The following is a 16,391-nucleotide window of genomic DNA, read 5'->3' as shown; positions in this document are numbered from 1 at the left end:
GCTGTAGCTTAGTGCAGCCCAACCCACTCCCAGACCCAGCCCACTTGCATGCTAATAGATGCTGCTGCCATTTCTAGCCTGGTTTGTCAGCAACCCTGGCTCTTGCTCACCAGCAGAAGATGAAACTGTAATGCCTACAGTTTCCCTACCAACCCCACTCGCAACCCCAGTTCTTGTGCTTGCTAGTGGGTGCTGCAGTCTAGCCTGGTTGGTTAGCACCCATTCTGGCTTACATGTGTCCCCATGCGTGTGTCAGCCTATTCCAGTCTGGCCACCCCCAGTCCCAGCTCTCTTGCTCATCTGTGGAAGCTGTGGCCAACAAAGGAGTCCCTGACATTCCCCTAGCAGGTCATCTCCCAGCCCTGGGTACTGTGCATGCCAGTGTGTGCTGCTGACCAGTCTGAGATGATCTGCCCCAAGTCTTGGCATTCACCAGGAAGTTCTACAGCCTGACTCAGCCTAGCTTGCCCCCAGTGCCAGCTCTCTCTTATGGGTGCAGCAACTTAGCCCAGCCTGGACCATCCCCAACCCCTATATGAATTGGTGAGTATTGCAGTCCAATCTGGCCTGGCCAGTGCCCTTTCATGACTCTCAGTTGTGTCAGTGTGTGTTGTGGGCTGGCCCAGCCTGGCCTGTCCCTAGTCCTGGTTGATGTAACATATGCTGTTGTGTACTGAAGCCCAGACCAGCCTGGCCTGATCTACTCTCATACCCAACTCTCTTGCTCATCAGCGAGATCTGTAGCCATGCAGCAGAGTTCCCCATGTTCTGCCAGACCCCACTCCCAGCCCTTGGATCTCATGTGTGTGGGCAGGTGCTACCATGTGGTCTGATATGGTGAGCTTCCAGTCCTGGCACTCATTGGTGGGTACTGTGGCCTAGCTCCAATGGCTTGTACCCATTCTGGCTCTCACCAGTGGATCCTACAGCTTAGCCTTGCCTGGCCACCTCCCAATCTGTCTCTAATGTGAACTGGTGGGTACCATGGCCTAGCCTGACCTGTCCCACACCGATTCTGACTCACTTGAGTGCCAGTGGGTCCTAAATCTTAGCCTAGTCTGGCCTACCCTGAAACCTAGACTATATGCATACTAATGGGTACTGCAGTCTTGTCCAGGCCACTGTGCCCGTAGCCTGGCTCTCACACTCTTCAGAGGAAACCACAGTGTAACAGGAAAGTCCCCAAAAGTTCTTCTGCCAGGCAATTCCCAGTCTTGGATCTTGTATGTTTTGGCAGGTGACAAGATAAGTCAACTATGTATTCTAAAAAGAGGAGAAAGTGATGGCTGATAACGTATGAAGTACACTTTTGCCACCCAGCCAAAATGCTTGTATGTAAGAGTTATCTGGGGAGAATCAAGATGGCAGAAGAGAGTAAGGACATGTTTAAACAGACGGAGAAAAATTAGCCGGGGTGAAGCAGAGAGGGCACATTCCAGGAATAGGAGAGTACAGACTTGACAGCAGAGGGACACCTGGAGAGATGGACATAGGAAAGCAGTGGAGAGAATGATGTGGTGTTATAATGACCAGATACTCCAGGGATATTCAGTGAGCGGTGACCTAACCTCCATCAGAGGCCAGAACACCACTAGCAACCAGATGGGAAGGGAATTTTACTGGGAGCTCAGGTGAACCCAGACAAAGAACTGCCTGTCCTGCTTGTTTGTTTGATTTGGCCAAGAGGAGAGTCAGAGCAGCAGATCTCAAACAGGCGGTGTGGGGACAGGTAGATTTCGCAGCTCAATTCCCCACCCAGTAGAGCTGATTTGGGTGCCATCTTGTGTAGGGAGGCAAAGGCTATGGGACAGGACTGTGCATGCACTAACCTGGGAGCAAACTCATTTCTAGCTAAGTACATTGAAACACTGAAGCATCCTACAGGTTCCATCCAAAATAGGTCTGGATATCTCCCAGACCTAATGGCTAGTAGATCAAGAACTTCATGAATAACACATCAGGAACATATGGGATAGCAAAGGCTTTGAGACTGCAGGACAGCAGTGAGCTGCACATGTGCTGAGCTGGGAGCAAACTCAGTGAGTTCAGTGCATTGCACTTGTCCCACAGGGAAAATAATACTAACTTTGGCATCTTATGACTCACGTCTAATGGCCAGCAAATTCCAGCAAGAACAGCATTGCCAACAACCTAGCTATATGGGACACCCAGTTTTTCCCTAAACCTGGGAACTGTTCCATCCGGAAGTGGGAGAAAGCTTGTACAGGCAATGGTACAGCCACAGCATGGGATCATAGGAGGTAGTGTGGTAAGCCAGGAGCTGGGACTTCAGAGACCATGGTAGAAGTCTACCATAAGAGCCCAGATGTAAAACTCACTAGGGGGAGTGGCATAAGTGACTGCAAACAAAGAGCCGTGTACCAACACATAAAGTAAAAACAAATTGTAGACCTGTGGGTGACAGCTTAGAAATCTGCTCTAAAGAGAAGAATCTGCTACCCAGAAGTATTATGACCAAGAGAAAAGGAAGAGACAGTGGCACAATGATTATTACTGAAAACTCCCCTGCAAAGGAGCAAAACCCTATGCCAACCTCAAGAGTTAACTGAGGAAGACATAGAGAAAATAAGGGATATAGAATTCAGAAAACTTTTGTAAAGCTTCTTATCAACAAGTAGAAGCACATACAGGAGTTCAAGGAATTTAAGCAATATATTACACAGGAAATAGCAACACTGAAACAAAATCAAGCTGAATTATTGGAAATGAAGGACGCAATAGAGCAAATTAAAAATTCAGTGGAAAGTCTCAATAATAGAATGAAGAAGGCAGAAGAAAAAAATTCAGAATTGGAAGGTATTTCATGTCACCATGGGGAAACAATAAAAAAGCTGAAGTAAAGCTAAGTCAAGCTAAAAAAAAAATTGAAGAATTAAGACACTATTGGGCCCAGCACGATGGTGTAGTGGTTAAGGTCCTCTCCTTGCACATGCCAGGATTCCATATGGGCACCAATTCTAATCCCAGCAGCCCTGCTTCACATCCAGCTCCCTGCCTGTGGCCTGGGAAAGCAGTCAAGGACGGCCCAAAGCTTTGGGAACCTGCACCCGTGTGGGAGAACTGGATGAGGCTCCTGGCTTCGGATTGGCTCAGCTCCAGCCCTTGCGGCCGCTTGGGAAGTAAATCATCGGACAGAAGATCTTCCTCTCTGCCTCTCCTCCTGCCTTTCCAATAAAAATAAATAAATCTTAAAAAAAAAAAAGACACTATTAAAAGGCCAACTATAAGAGTTATGTGAGTTCCAGAAAGTGCAGAAAGAGAAGCTGGGTTTAAAGGTATATTCAATGAAGTAATAAAGGAAAACTTCCCTAATATGGAGAAAGAATTGGGAAAAAACATCCAGGAGGGGCACAGAACTCCCAACAGGGTTGGCCAAAAGCAATCTTCACACCAATACATGCTAATGAAGCTCTCTTCAATTGAACACAAGGAAAGGATCCTTAAAGGTGCACGTGAAAAAAATCAGTTGATAGAGGAGTAGCAATCAGATTCACATCTGACCTCTCACAGGAGCCTCTGCAGGCAGAGAAGAATAAAATTTCAGGTTCTAAATGGAAAAAATTATCAGCCCTGAATAAGGTACCCAGCAAAGTCTTCCTTTGTCTTTGAAAATGAAATAAAAGTCTTCCACAATAAAGTAAATTTAAAAGAATATGCCTCTTCTATATTACCCTACGAATGATACTTAAAAATGTTCTCTTTACAGAGAAAAGGAGTAGCACTAACCAAAACCAAAGGCAAATGCAAAGAACATCCCAATTAAAGAACAGTAGAAAACTAAATCAGTTAACAACCCATTGCTAAAATGACAGAACTAAATTACCATCTATTTATATTAACCCTGAATGTAAATGGCTTAAACTCATCAAAGGTCATAGACAGTAAACTGGATTCAAAAGCAAAATCCATCTCTATATTAGATTGAATTGAAAAAACAAAACCCATCTGTTTGTTGCCTACAGGAGACACATCTCACCAACAAAGATCAGTGGATATATCTCATGGATTTTGATGTTTGTTTTTAGTTTCATTTCTTCAAAATACTTTTTTCTCATTAAATTCTTCAGTGACTCATAGATCATACAGTAGCATCATTTTCTCCAAGAAGGTTCTTGATTGTCTTGTTGTCACTCAGTAGCATGTTGTTTAATTTCATGGCATTGTAAATTTTTTGTCCTGTTGTTTTTGTTTTGTGACTTTTCATTTAAGGGGATATGTAGTAACTGTGTAATGGAGACTGTCATATCCAGTGACATGTTGTTTAACTTCATGGCATTGTACATTTCTGTTTTTCTTCCTGTTGATTTTGTTGTGGCTTTTCATTTGGGGGGATTGTAGTGACTGTGTAGTGGAGACTGACATGTCCAGATGTGAGGATATGGTGCAGTGTGCATCTCTACTTCTGGATCGAGGATGGACTCCCAGTAAAACTGTTGGATGTGTCTTGACAACAGGATGCTGGACTCTGCCATTGAACATGCCCGCAATAATGGACTTATGACTGTGTATGAAGAACTATATATTGTAATAATATAGGGAAACTTAGTTTGGGGGAGGAGATTTGTGGAAGGGGTGGGAAATCCCAGAACGTATGAAATTGTATTATAAAATGATGATGATAATAAAAAAAATTATTACTTTGTGTGATGGCTGAACTGGCTAATCCTTCCACTTCAAAGTGCCAGGATAGGATCCCTTTTCAGTGCCAGTTTGTTTGCTGGCTGCTCCATTTCCCATCCACCTCCCTGCTTGTGGCCTTGGAAAGCAGTCTAGAAGATGGCCTAAAGCCTTGGGATCCTGCACCTGCTTGAGAGCCCTGGAAGAAGCTCCTAGCTCCCAGCTTCGGATTGGCTCAGCTGTGGCCATTATGGCCACTTTGGGAGTGAACCCACAGATGGATGATCTTTCTCTCTGTCTTTCCTTCTCTCTGCAAATCTGGCTTTCTAATAAAAATAAATAAATCTTGAAAAAAAAGAAAAGTTACTTTAATTGCTGTCTTTAGGATCCTGTTTCTATAGCTGTGGCAAACATTTGTCAGTAATAAAGGATGGAGAGAGAGAGTGAGATTTAATGCTGCAGAGAGAGAGAGGGTTGAGTGAGAGTGTGTGTGTATGTGTGTGTGTGTGTGAGAGAGAGAGAGAGATCGAGAGAGAAAGAGAAAGAGTGAGGGGATTTAATGCTGTAGGAAGTGTGATGCCCTAAGGACCCTGGGACCAGACTGTCCCACTTCTGGGAACATAGGGGTGATGATGAGTGGGCAGTCCATCTTGGGAGGGGGAGAGGCACTCACAGTAATGGTGTCTTTTAGGGGCATGTTTAGGAGACACTGGCCTGAGCTGGGTGTGCAGTTCTTCGTTTCTGTCTCCTGCCTGAACCTGGGTTGTCCTCTCTGCTCTGAGTGGCCCGAACCACAGAGGAAGGATTGTCATCCCATGTTTATCCACATTAGCTCATGAACATTGGTGTCCCTTCTGTTTTGGTCCTTACTAGCCATGTCATTTTGTTCTCTTGGATGTCAGTTGCTGATGATCCTTTCAAATACAGGTAAAGAATACCCACAAAGAGCTCAGGGTAACTTACTGTTCCACTGTGTACTTTTCCCCCAGTTGGACAGATTTCTGGGAATTCAAAGTTGTTACCTTTTGTTCCCCTTCTGTAACAATCTTTCATGTGAGTGATATGACTTGAAGGAATCGTTATTTTCTCCTCTCTCCTTTGTAGTATGGCTAACCCCTGAATTGCCATTGAAGTTAGCGCCTTATCCTATGATGCCACAATGCTAGGACCTCCACATTAAAGTCTCCTATGAATGAATGCATAGGAGCTTTCTGCTCATTTTTGGTTGTACTATAGGATTGTTTATCTCTAGGTATGAGAATGAGGTTTTAGCTGTTTCCAAGGCTCACATTAAAACTGAGTAATGTTCAGTAACACTGGAATGTGTGTTGATACTTCAGTATTTTCTGGTGTCAGGGAAACTCTTAGAAATCCTCTGCAAGCTAGCCTATTACTCTAAATATATGACTTCATTTGAAGCGACTGGAATTAGGGAACCACATGTAAAATAAAAGAGATTCTTCTTTTTTTTTTCTATGCATGTGGTCTTTTTACAGGAAAATTTTTGAAGAGGCCAATTGGTTTTCCACTTTCTATATTTCTACTTTCTTTTCAGTTTATTGCCTCTGTAATGAAGTATGATATCTTCCTGTCCCAAATCCCTCATTGTGGCTTTTTATGCATCCTCTGTCACTGAGAACTTTTGGTTTCTTCATACAACGAATAAAAATATTCTCTGCTTGTTTTACTGTACTCAGTACATTGGCACAGTGCTGCAGCAGTATGGTTTCAAACAGTGTCCGTATGTTGGACAATGCTAAAATGTTTTAAGTTGATGCAATAGATGCATGCTGAAAACACAGTGGAGGCAGGGAGATACAGACCCTCAGCTGGGTCCGCAATTCAGCCTCAACTTTGGCTACTGTATTCAGAATAGGAGCAAAATGAGAATCTGTCTTAGTTTAGTAACGTCTTTTACATCTCTTGTCTTTTTAAGGAGCATCCACATTTTAAAAATAACAGTGAATTTGGTAATAGGAGCCTCAGTGGGAAAATGTGGTAAAGGATGGCCTTGTGTATATAAGTATTTCAGAAATAATATGCAGAGTGACTGTTATAAACAGAATTGTATGTGGTTTTCACATTGTTTTTCACCAGAATAAACTGATCTTGAAAATTCATGTTTTCCTCAAACTATTTGAACCAACCTATAAATGTTCGTATTAAGTTAGGGATTTTACAGGTTCTTTATGAAAACACTCAACAGTTTAGCCAAGAGTGTAATTGATTTGTAAGGACTTTTAAAGAAAAGGACAATGTAATAAAATTTGAAGTTTATAAGACATTTCACTTATAAATGGAGTATTTGAAGATTATAGTTTTTGGCGAAGTGTTTGGCTTTTAGAATTTAAGTATTCTATGTAAAGATTCTGAAAAATTAAGACAGATGCTTGCCTTTGTCCAGCCTGTGTTCTAGACTTGCAATATGTGGTACTGGGGAAGAAAACATTGAGAAGTATGAATTAAACTTTTGTTGATTCTAGTCTTTATACTGAGTTGTTAATTTGAGTAAAGTGTGTATAAAGGTCTAAGTGCTTGGAATATTCCCTGCTGCTTTCCCAGCCACATTAGCTGAGAGCTGGATGAAGTAGAGCAGCCGGGACTCCAGCTGACGCCCGTATAGGATTAGGGCTGCAGGTGACAGCATTAGCTACTATGTCACATCTGCAGCCTCCTAGTTTTTTGTTTTTTGTTTTTTAATGATTTCTTTATTTTAATTGGAAAGCCAGATATACAAGAGGAGGAGAAACAGAGAGGAAGATCTTCCGTCTGTCGGTTCACTCCCCAAGCAGCCACAACAGCCAGAGCTGAACCAATGCAGAGCCTGGAGCCTCTTCCAGGTCTCCCACACAGGTGCAGGGTCCCAAGGTCTTGGGCCGTCCTTGACTGCTTTCCCAAGCCACAAGCAGGAAGCTGGATGGGAAGTGGGGGCTTCCGGGTTTAGAACTGGTGCCCATATGGGATCCTGGCGCATGCAAGATGAGGACTTTAGCTGCTAGGCTACTGCCCTGGGTCCCAGCCTCCTAGTTTTAAATTTCTTACCCACAACCCTATTGTAATAATTTAGTTGTGTGTGATTAAAAATATATTAGAAGTAAAATAACACTTATTTACACAGATTTTAAACATTTGTAAAATGTAGTAAGAATTTATTATAGAATGTTTTAAAATTAGAGCTCAACATAGTTTCAGTACACAGTGTGGTATTGTCAGCGTTTGCACAAACTCAGGTGCCTTCACATGCACATAAGTGTGGACGTGTTTTCCTTTATATATTGTGGTATATTCATGAATCTGCCTATAATTTTGAAGAATATTTTTATGACTATGATCTTTTCTTTGAATTTCAGCAAGCTTTTATTTTTTATTGACGTGTGGTAAGTGAGAACAAAGTACATATGTCATCATAAATGTGTGTCTTAATATTTTACAAAATGATAGTAGCTCCACAACATTTCCAGATAAAACTCTGGAGCTGGCATTGTGGCACAGGGCTCAAGCCGCTGCCTGCAACACCAACATTCCATATCTAAGTGCTGGTTCAAGCCTGATTGCTTCATTTTGAACCATCTCCCTGCTTGGAGAGTCTCAAGTGCTTGGGCCCATGTCACGCATCCAGGAAAGCTGGATGGAACTCCTGGGTTCAGCCTGGCTTAGTCCTGGCCCGTTGTGGTCATTTGGGAAGTGAACCCAAGTGTTTCTCTTGCCAGTCCCACCTTTCATACAAATAAATAGATTGATATATATATTAAAAAATATATAAAATATCAAAATGCTCGGGAGCTCTCCTTGTCTGCTTGTTATCACAAGCATTTCTTACCACTGAAAAGGCAGTTACTCTACTGAATTCATTAAGAAAAATTGTGGGATATAATTTACATACAATAAAATTTGATGCTTTCCAATAAATTTTATGGAGTTGTGTAAAAAACGTTATAATACATTTAAAAATTTTATTTATTTATTTGTAAGTTAGAAAGCCATCTTGCATCCTCTGGTTTATTCCTCAGCTGCTTTTAGCAGCCAGTGTTGGGCCGGGAGACTGGAGCTCCGTATGGGTCTCCTAGGCACTCAGGTATTTAGACTTGATGTATGTTGTCTTCCAGACGCATTAACAGAGAGATGAATTGGAAGCAGAGGTGAGACTAGATCCCAAATATTGTGTTATGGGAAGCAGAGATCTTTATTGGCACAATGCCCACCTGTATGATGAAGCTTTAAAAATACAGTTGAGCATATTTTAGCCTGTTTTCTTTGTTGACTATGTAATGTGTTGGGGATCCCATATCCAAATGTGTGACGCCAGCTCTCTGGCTCCCAACTCCAGCTTTCTGCTAATGCAGGTCATTGGAGGCAATGGTGATGGCTCATGTGGGTGGATCCCCACCACTCACCTGGTGTAGCCATTTTCTGATATATAATATAATATATAATATATAAGGTATATATAAGATATATATATCTGAAATATAACTTTGTATACATTTCCTTTTTTTTAAAAAAAGAGATTTATTTATTTATTTGAAAGACAGTGTTACAGAGAGAGACACACACAGAGGAAGAGACATGGAGAGAATCTTTCATTTGCTAGTTCTAATGGACAAAGTGGCTGGAACTAGGCTGGTCCAAAAATAGGAGCCAGGAGCTTTTTCCAGGTTCTTACATAGCTGTAGGAACCCAAGCACTTGGGCCATCTTCTGCTGCCTTTTCAGGAATATTAAGTGAGACAATCAGTGCCCACTTGGGATCCTGGCACTTCAGGTGGCAGCTTCACTAACTATGCCACAGCTCTGGCCCTGACCATTCCTAATTTCATCAGGATAAGGGTCCTTCAATATAGAATTACTAGTTCAAAGAGCGTATGGACTTTTATGCCTTTTTATGTGTACCATCAAATTGCCTTTGGAACAGCTTTAAATTATACTCCCATCAGTAGCTGACAGCTTATATTTTTAAGCCATCTTAGCATTGAATATAATTTTAAAACACTCATTAACAGTTTGGTGCATAAAATATGGTACTCTTGTTCTAATGTTTCTTTCTTTGGTTACTAGTATGACTTTTTAACATAGGATTTTATGATTTTTTTCCCTAAGTTTTCATTAATAATATGCTCAGTTACATTCCTTGTCAGTTTCTTATTGAGTTCATCTGATTTTATTTTGCAGTTTATGACCATTTACTGTATTAAGGAATACATATCTTAAAAATACTTTCCTCTGTTTCATCTGAAGTTCATTTTTTCAGTAATTAAATAGATTGGGATTGTATGTCTTACTATCAAAATGACAGTTTATATTTTTACTCTAGCAGCTTTTGGAAACATCCTGTTAATTTGAAAGTTCTAAATTAGGTGAAGTAAAGTTTTCTGTTGAGAGCTGTGCTGTGTCTTTCGAAAGTTGAAATTGAAGAGAAGATATAGAGTGACATACGAAGCTAATTTGTTTTGCTTTGTTACCAAACTTGGTCTTCTAGGCAGTTATACTTAAGCATGAACATTGACGACAAACTGGAAGGATTGTTTCTTAAATGTGGCGGCATAGACGAAATGCAGTCTTCCAGGGCAATGGTTGTAATGGGTGGAGTGTCTGGCCAGTCTGCTGTGTCTGGAGAACTACAGGAATCAGTTCTTCAGGATCGAAGTATGCCTCACCAGGAGATCCTTGCAGCAGATGAAGTGTTACAAGAGAGTGAAATGAGACAACAGGATATGATATCTCACGATGAACTCATGGTCCACGAGGAGACAGTGAAAAATGATGAAGAACAGTTGGAAACACACGAAAGACTTCCTCAAGGACTGCAGTATGCACTGAACGTCCCCGTAAGTAATTGCTCTATAAAATATTGACCATTCTGGTTAGGCATGCAGTTAGTTTTGTGTTAAGTAATGCTGCAAGTCATCAAAAGAAATTTCAGACAATTTATAAGCTAAATATTGTTCTTGTTCTTGAATAGCTGTGCTAAAGTATTGACAGAAACCATATTTAAAGGCAAAGTTAAGTATTTATGTTATTTTGGAAATTTTTCTGGGCTAGTGTTTCTCTATCAGGATTATGGATATACTTGAAAGTGCTTAATTGTTAAACCTCAAAGTTGTAAGGGGTGGGGAAGTTGAATCTTAAACGTCCTAGAAAAAAATCACACACTTGAGGGTTTTTTCTTTCAAACTCTTCAGTTTTTTCAACCCTTGCCCCATCCATCCTTTGCTAATACACCCTAACTCTGCCTGGTCCTTGTTTGTTCCAGTTGCTTGATCTCTGTCTGTATTCTTTGATAGGTTTTAGATCTTTCTCGCTTTTACTTTTATTTTTGCCCAGTGAGCAATAAATCTGCAGCCATACTAATTCTCATCTCTTGTTTCTGTGATATTGAACCCATGTTTTTTTAAGTTCACTGTTTTAGTATTCTGCACTTTTCCTTTGCTTCTGAACTTTCATATACTCCATTTGGCCATATCCTTGTTTGTTTGTTTGTTTGTTTTTTAAACCTACATAATGCTCCTGCTTCTTTATCATCATTATCATCCCCCTGTAGGGACTTGAGGTTACCTGCTCAGTGTGTCTCTGGTAGATTGTGGGTTTTGCAAGGACAGGGGCTTTATCTTACTTTGTTCATATCGCTTTTGTTGGCATATATTTTATTTTAAAACATTTGGTCACTGCTTTTAGCTAGCCAGTATCCTTTTGTTTTTTTTTTTAATACTGTTGGTCTGTTTGATTTTTTATTTTAAAAAATGGATTCTTTTGTTTATTTTGCAAGTCAGAGAGCTTGGAAGAGAGAATCTTCTCTCTGTTGTTTCATTCACCAGATGTCTGCAATGGCCAGTGCTGGGCCAGGCCAAAGCCAGGAGCTGGAAACTCCATCCAGGTCTCCAATACGGGTTTATGAGTGTGTGAGCCATTCTCTGCTGCTTTCCCAGACAGCAGGGAGCTGGTTCAGAAATGCATAGCTGGGACTCAAACTGGCGCTCACATGGGATATAGACGGAGTAGCTTTACTACTCTGCCAGCACAATGGCTTCAGATTTTTGGTCTTTTAAAAATTTTGAGAGGCAGATACTGATATACACACACAGACACACGAACCCCATGTGTGCATATGAAATGACAGAGAACCTCTTTGCTAGTATACTGGCTGGGTATCTGCAGTGCCTGGAACTGGCCCCTGCTGGAGCTAGGAACTTAATTCTGGTAGTACAAGTAGGTGGCAACGGCCCAACTGTTGGAAACAATACAGCTGCCTTCCTGGGCCTGCTTTTAGGAGAAACTGTAGAGTCAGTAGCCAGAGCTGGGGATTTGAAGCCAGTCATTCTAGTGTGGAGTGTGGGTGTCCTCGCCAAGTTTCTTAGCCTCTGGGCTAAATTCCTGCCCCTATTGCTTTCTTTTCTTGCAGTTGTGGGCCTTTGGTGTCAGCATAGTGCTGGCCTTACACAACAAGTTAGGAAGTGTTTCCCCTGCTTCTAGTTTGGAAGAGACTATAGGGAATTGGCATGATTTCTTTCTCAAAAAATTTTTAAGTAGCATTAGCACTGCTTTCTGAGTCTGGTATTTTCTGTGACAGAAGATTATTAATTATTAATAGAACTTCTATTACAGATGAAGGTCTGTTCATCTGTTCAGACTGTTTCTACTTGTGTGCATTTTTTTTTCAGATTAAAATTTTTTTTTAATATTGTCAAACTTGTGAGCACATTTTAGCTTTTTTACTACTGTCCATCGTTCTGAAATGGCGTGTGGTTTTCCCTCCATGTCTTTTTTTTCCCCCCCCTATAGTTAGCTTGACTATCAGCCTACCATTTTTTTTCTCTCTTGTGCCTTATCCTAATAACGATTTTAAAGTCTACGGTTCAATAGTGCTGACCTCTGTATCCATTGAGGACCACTGTTTTCCCTTCCTGCCTAGTAGAAGTATTGATACTTTCAATGAAACAGCTGTTTTCTTCTTTTTTTGAAAGTGTAAGCAGTTGGTGTGATGGCTCAACTGGCTAATCCTCTACCTGCAAGTGCCAGTATCCTGTAAGGTGCCAGTTTTTGTTCCATCTGCTTTACCTGTGACGAAGTTCTCTGCTTGTGGCCTGGGAAAGCAGTAGTGGATGGCCTAATGCCTTGGACCCTGCACCCATTTGGAAGACCTGGAAGAAGCCTCTGACTCCTGGCTTCAGATCAGCTCAGCTCCAGATGTTGTGGCCACTTGGGGAGTGAATCAGCAGGTGGAAGGGCTTTGTCTGTCTCTCCTTCTCTTTGTAAATCAGCATTTCCAATAAAAATAAATCTTAACAACAAAGAAGGAAATTTAAATATTTGTTTGTTTAGAAAGCATATAAAAAGAGAATCAGAGATCTGGATAAATAGATGTATTTCATCCTCTGGTTGCTTTCAAATGCCCAAAGCAGCTGGGGCCGTGGCAGGCTGAAGTCAGAAACCTGGAACTTAATCCAGATCTCCTCCATGGATGGCATGGACTCAGATGTTTGAGCTATCATTTGCTACTTCCATGTTGTGCTTTAAAAGGAAGCTAAAACTGGAAGCAGAATTGGGACTCTTGGGTGGGTGCAGGTGTCTTTTTAATTTAATTTAATTTTTTATTCTTATTGCAAAGTCAGATATACAGAGAGGAGGAGAAGCAGAGAGGAAGATTTTTCATCCATTGATTCACTCCCCAAATGGCCACAAATGGCAGGAGTTGTGGCGATCCAAAGCCAGGAACCAGGAGCTTCATCCGAGTCTCCCACCTGGATGCAGGGTCCCGAAGCTTTAGGCTGTCCTTGACTGCTTTCCCAGGCTGCAAGAAGGGAGCTGGATGGGAAGTGGGGTCTCTGGGATTAGAACGGGTGCCCATATGGAATCCCGGCACATGCAAGGCAAGAGCTTTGGCCACTAGGCTGCTGTGCCAGGTCAGGGTGCAGGTGTCTTAATCTATGATTTAACCACTGTGCCAAATGCCTGACGCTGAAATGCCCTTTGTTTTGCTCACTTTTTTCTAGTAATGTTCTTTTTTTGTTTTTTGCTAAGTTTTATCATTTTTTAATGTTTACCTTGCATCTAGTTTATTTTTCTAATCTTCCAAAGAAGATTAGATAACCAGTTTCAGACTTTTAATTTGTATTTAGGCTTTTTATTTGTGTTTAGTGGGAAGGTAGGACAACAGGAAATCCTTTTACTTAAGCCGTCACTGCAGCTTCCCAGGGTCTGTGTTGGTCAAGTTGCTGGAGTTGGGAACAGAGCCGAGGCCCTGTCCTGTGAGAACGGAGCATCTTCTCTAATTAGCCAAACACACATTTTGCAATGTGTATATGTCCTTTTTTTTAATATTTATTTTTTCATTTGAAACGCAGTTAGAGAGAGAGAGAAACAGAAAAGATCTTTCATTAGCTGGTTCACTCCTCAAATGACAGCAACAGCTGGAGCAAGCCTGATCTGAATCCACAAATCGTAAGCTGCTTCTGAGTGTCCTACCTGGGGTGCAGGTGCCCAAGGACTTGGGCCATTTTCTTGTTTGTCCAGATGACTAGCTGGGAGCTGGATCAGAAGTAGAGCAGCTGGGACTTGAACTAATGCCGCAGATGGAGGCTTAACAGTTATGTCACTGCTATGACTCCAGTATATACATCTTTTACTTGCAAGATTTTTTTCTTTGAATGCTGTGTAATTAAAAAGCGCATTGTTTATTCTCTGTTTATTATTTTGAGATATTTTCAGCTGTTTTCCTGTTAACAGTTTAATTCTGTTGTGATTCAAGAGCAGATAATACCCAGAATATTGTCTGTTGATAGTAATATTATCTGTTGATAGTTTTCTGTCAACATTATTATTTTTAATTTGTTAAGGTGCATTTTATGTTTAAAGTGTGCTGTGTTGCAAACGTTCCATGTGAGTGAGAGAGAGAAAGTAATCCGAGGATTGCAATAGGGTTTATTTATTTATTTATTTATTTATTTATTTATTTTGAGGAGAGAATGAGTAACAGTTTGTGGCCTGAACCTTTTTGCATGTATCTTTTAGGTTAATTGTGGGGAACCTTATATCTGCCAAGGGTCATTTGAAAATTTGTTTATTTTTATTGGCTAGGCAGATCTATAGAGAGAAAGAGAGACAGACAGAAAGATCTATCTGCTGGTTCATCCCCCAAATAACCACAATGGCTGGAGCAAGCCTAACCTGAAGCCATAAATCTAAGCTTCTTTTGAATCTCCCACATGGGTGCAGGGTCCCAAGGCTTTGGGTCTTCCTCTATTTCTTTCCCAGGCCAAAGCAGGAAGCTGAACAGGAAGTGGAGCAGATGGGACGCAAACCAGGGCCTATATGAGATGCTAGCACTTGCAGTAAAAGGATTAGCCACTTGAGTTGTTGAGCCAACCCCATTTGTATATATAACATCATTCCTTTGCCATACAAAATTATGAACTTAAAATTTACACTGCTGTAGAATTACTGAAATCCAAGAGTCGCCTGCAGTTGCTGTGGCAGGACTAGCCCTGATGATGTTGTGGCTGTATATGGCTCATGAGCTAGATGTCCCTTACCCCTGTTTAGGTAGTGTCTATGGGTATCTTTCCAAATGGGATTTATACTTCTGACTAATCCAGTGATTAATTGTTATCAAACAACTACAGTGCATTTTGGCGGAGGTGAGGGCAAGGGGCAGAAATAGCTTTCATAATCAGTCCTTGCTCATCCTGCCTTTTCTGTAGTGATCACGATCTCCCTGACTCCCGCTTGAAGCACATCAAAGAGCTTAGACTGCCCAGATCCAGCCTCATATTTTTCACTTACATTTGTATAGGTTGTATCATATCCCTATAGAGGTTTGTTTTTTTAAAGATTTATTTGAGAGAGAGATATCTCTTCTCTTTTAAAAAATATATTTATTTATTTTTATTGAAAAGTCAGGTATATAGAGAGGAGGAGAGACAGAGAGGAAGACCTTCCGTCCATTGATTCACTCCCCAAGTGGCCGCGATGTCTGGAGCTGCGCTAAGCTGAAGCCAGGAGCTCTGCAGTTAGTTCTTCCAGTGATAGGATTATTTTTAATGCCACAAGTTTTTTTACATTTTTTCCCTCCATCTACTCCCTCTCTTAAGAATGGCTCAGTGATTTTTTTTTTTTTGGTGGTTGAGGGGGTGGTCACCATTTGTTTTCCAGTGGATAGAAGATCTCTGTCTTTCTCTCTCCCTAAATCTGCCTTTTTAAAAATAAAAAATAAAAATAATCTTTTTTTAAAAAAGATTTATTTGAAAGGCAGAGTTATTGAGAGAGTGAGAGGGAGGGAAGGGGTTGACTTTTATTTGGTTAAACAAGCTTCTTTTGTCTTTAAAGCATGAATGTGTGTTTTGTGTTTTTAATTGGACTATGGACATAGGCAAGTGATTTTTGTGTATTAATATGAATTGCACTGATTGGTTCTCAGATGTTAAATTTTGCATTTATAGAATTAAACTGTACTTGGTTGTGATGGTCATATTGCGTATTTGTTGATTCAGTTTACTAGTATTTAAGTTTTTGTGTATATACTCTTGAGGGATATTAGCCTATAGTTTTGTAGCATGTTCGTTTTTAGATACATCATCTTCATTGTAAATGGGTTAGGAAGCATTACCTTGTCTGCTTTCACAGTAGCTGATGTGATTGTGGAATTATTGATTGTTTTCACTGAACAGTTAATTTAGGGCTACATTTTCTTTGTGGGAAGGTTTGAAATTATGAATTCAGTTTAAAAAATATCTGGAGGTCTACTCAGATTCAAAGTTTGTT

The 16,391-nt window shown here is 40.8% G+C and overlaps 1 protein-coding gene across 8 annotated transcripts in view; it reads left to right on the top strand.

Moving 5' to 3' along the window:
* The window catches only part of LOC121167271 (zinc finger protein 148), a 166,455-nt gene that overhangs the window by 64,530 nt on the left and 85,534 nt on the right, over positions 1–16,391 (top strand). For 7 of the 8 annotated variants that reach the window (XM_040996700.1, XM_040996697.1, XM_040996699.1 and 4 more), the window contains one exon: positions 10,114–10,462. In XM_040996700.1, the coding sequence (XP_040852634.1) occupies positions 10,130–10,462 (333 nt within the window). In that variant the 5' untranslated portion in view covers positions 10,114–10,129. Of the gene's footprint in view, positions 1–7,988; positions 8,016–10,113; positions 10,463–16,391 lie in introns of all 8 variants that reach the window. The other variant, XM_040996698.1, reaches the window with a different exon arrangement.

Source organism: Ochotona curzoniae, unplaced genomic scaffold, assembly GCF_017591425.1.
Source record: "Ochotona curzoniae isolate NIBS_2020 unplaced genomic scaffold, NIBS_Ocur_1.0 patch356, whole genome shotgun sequence".
Lineage (NCBI taxonomy): Eukaryota > Metazoa > Chordata > Mammalia > Lagomorpha > Ochotonidae > Ochotona > Ochotona curzoniae.
The sequence above is the reverse complement of the archived record's forward strand: the minus strand, read 5'-3'. Positions and strand labels throughout refer to the sequence as shown.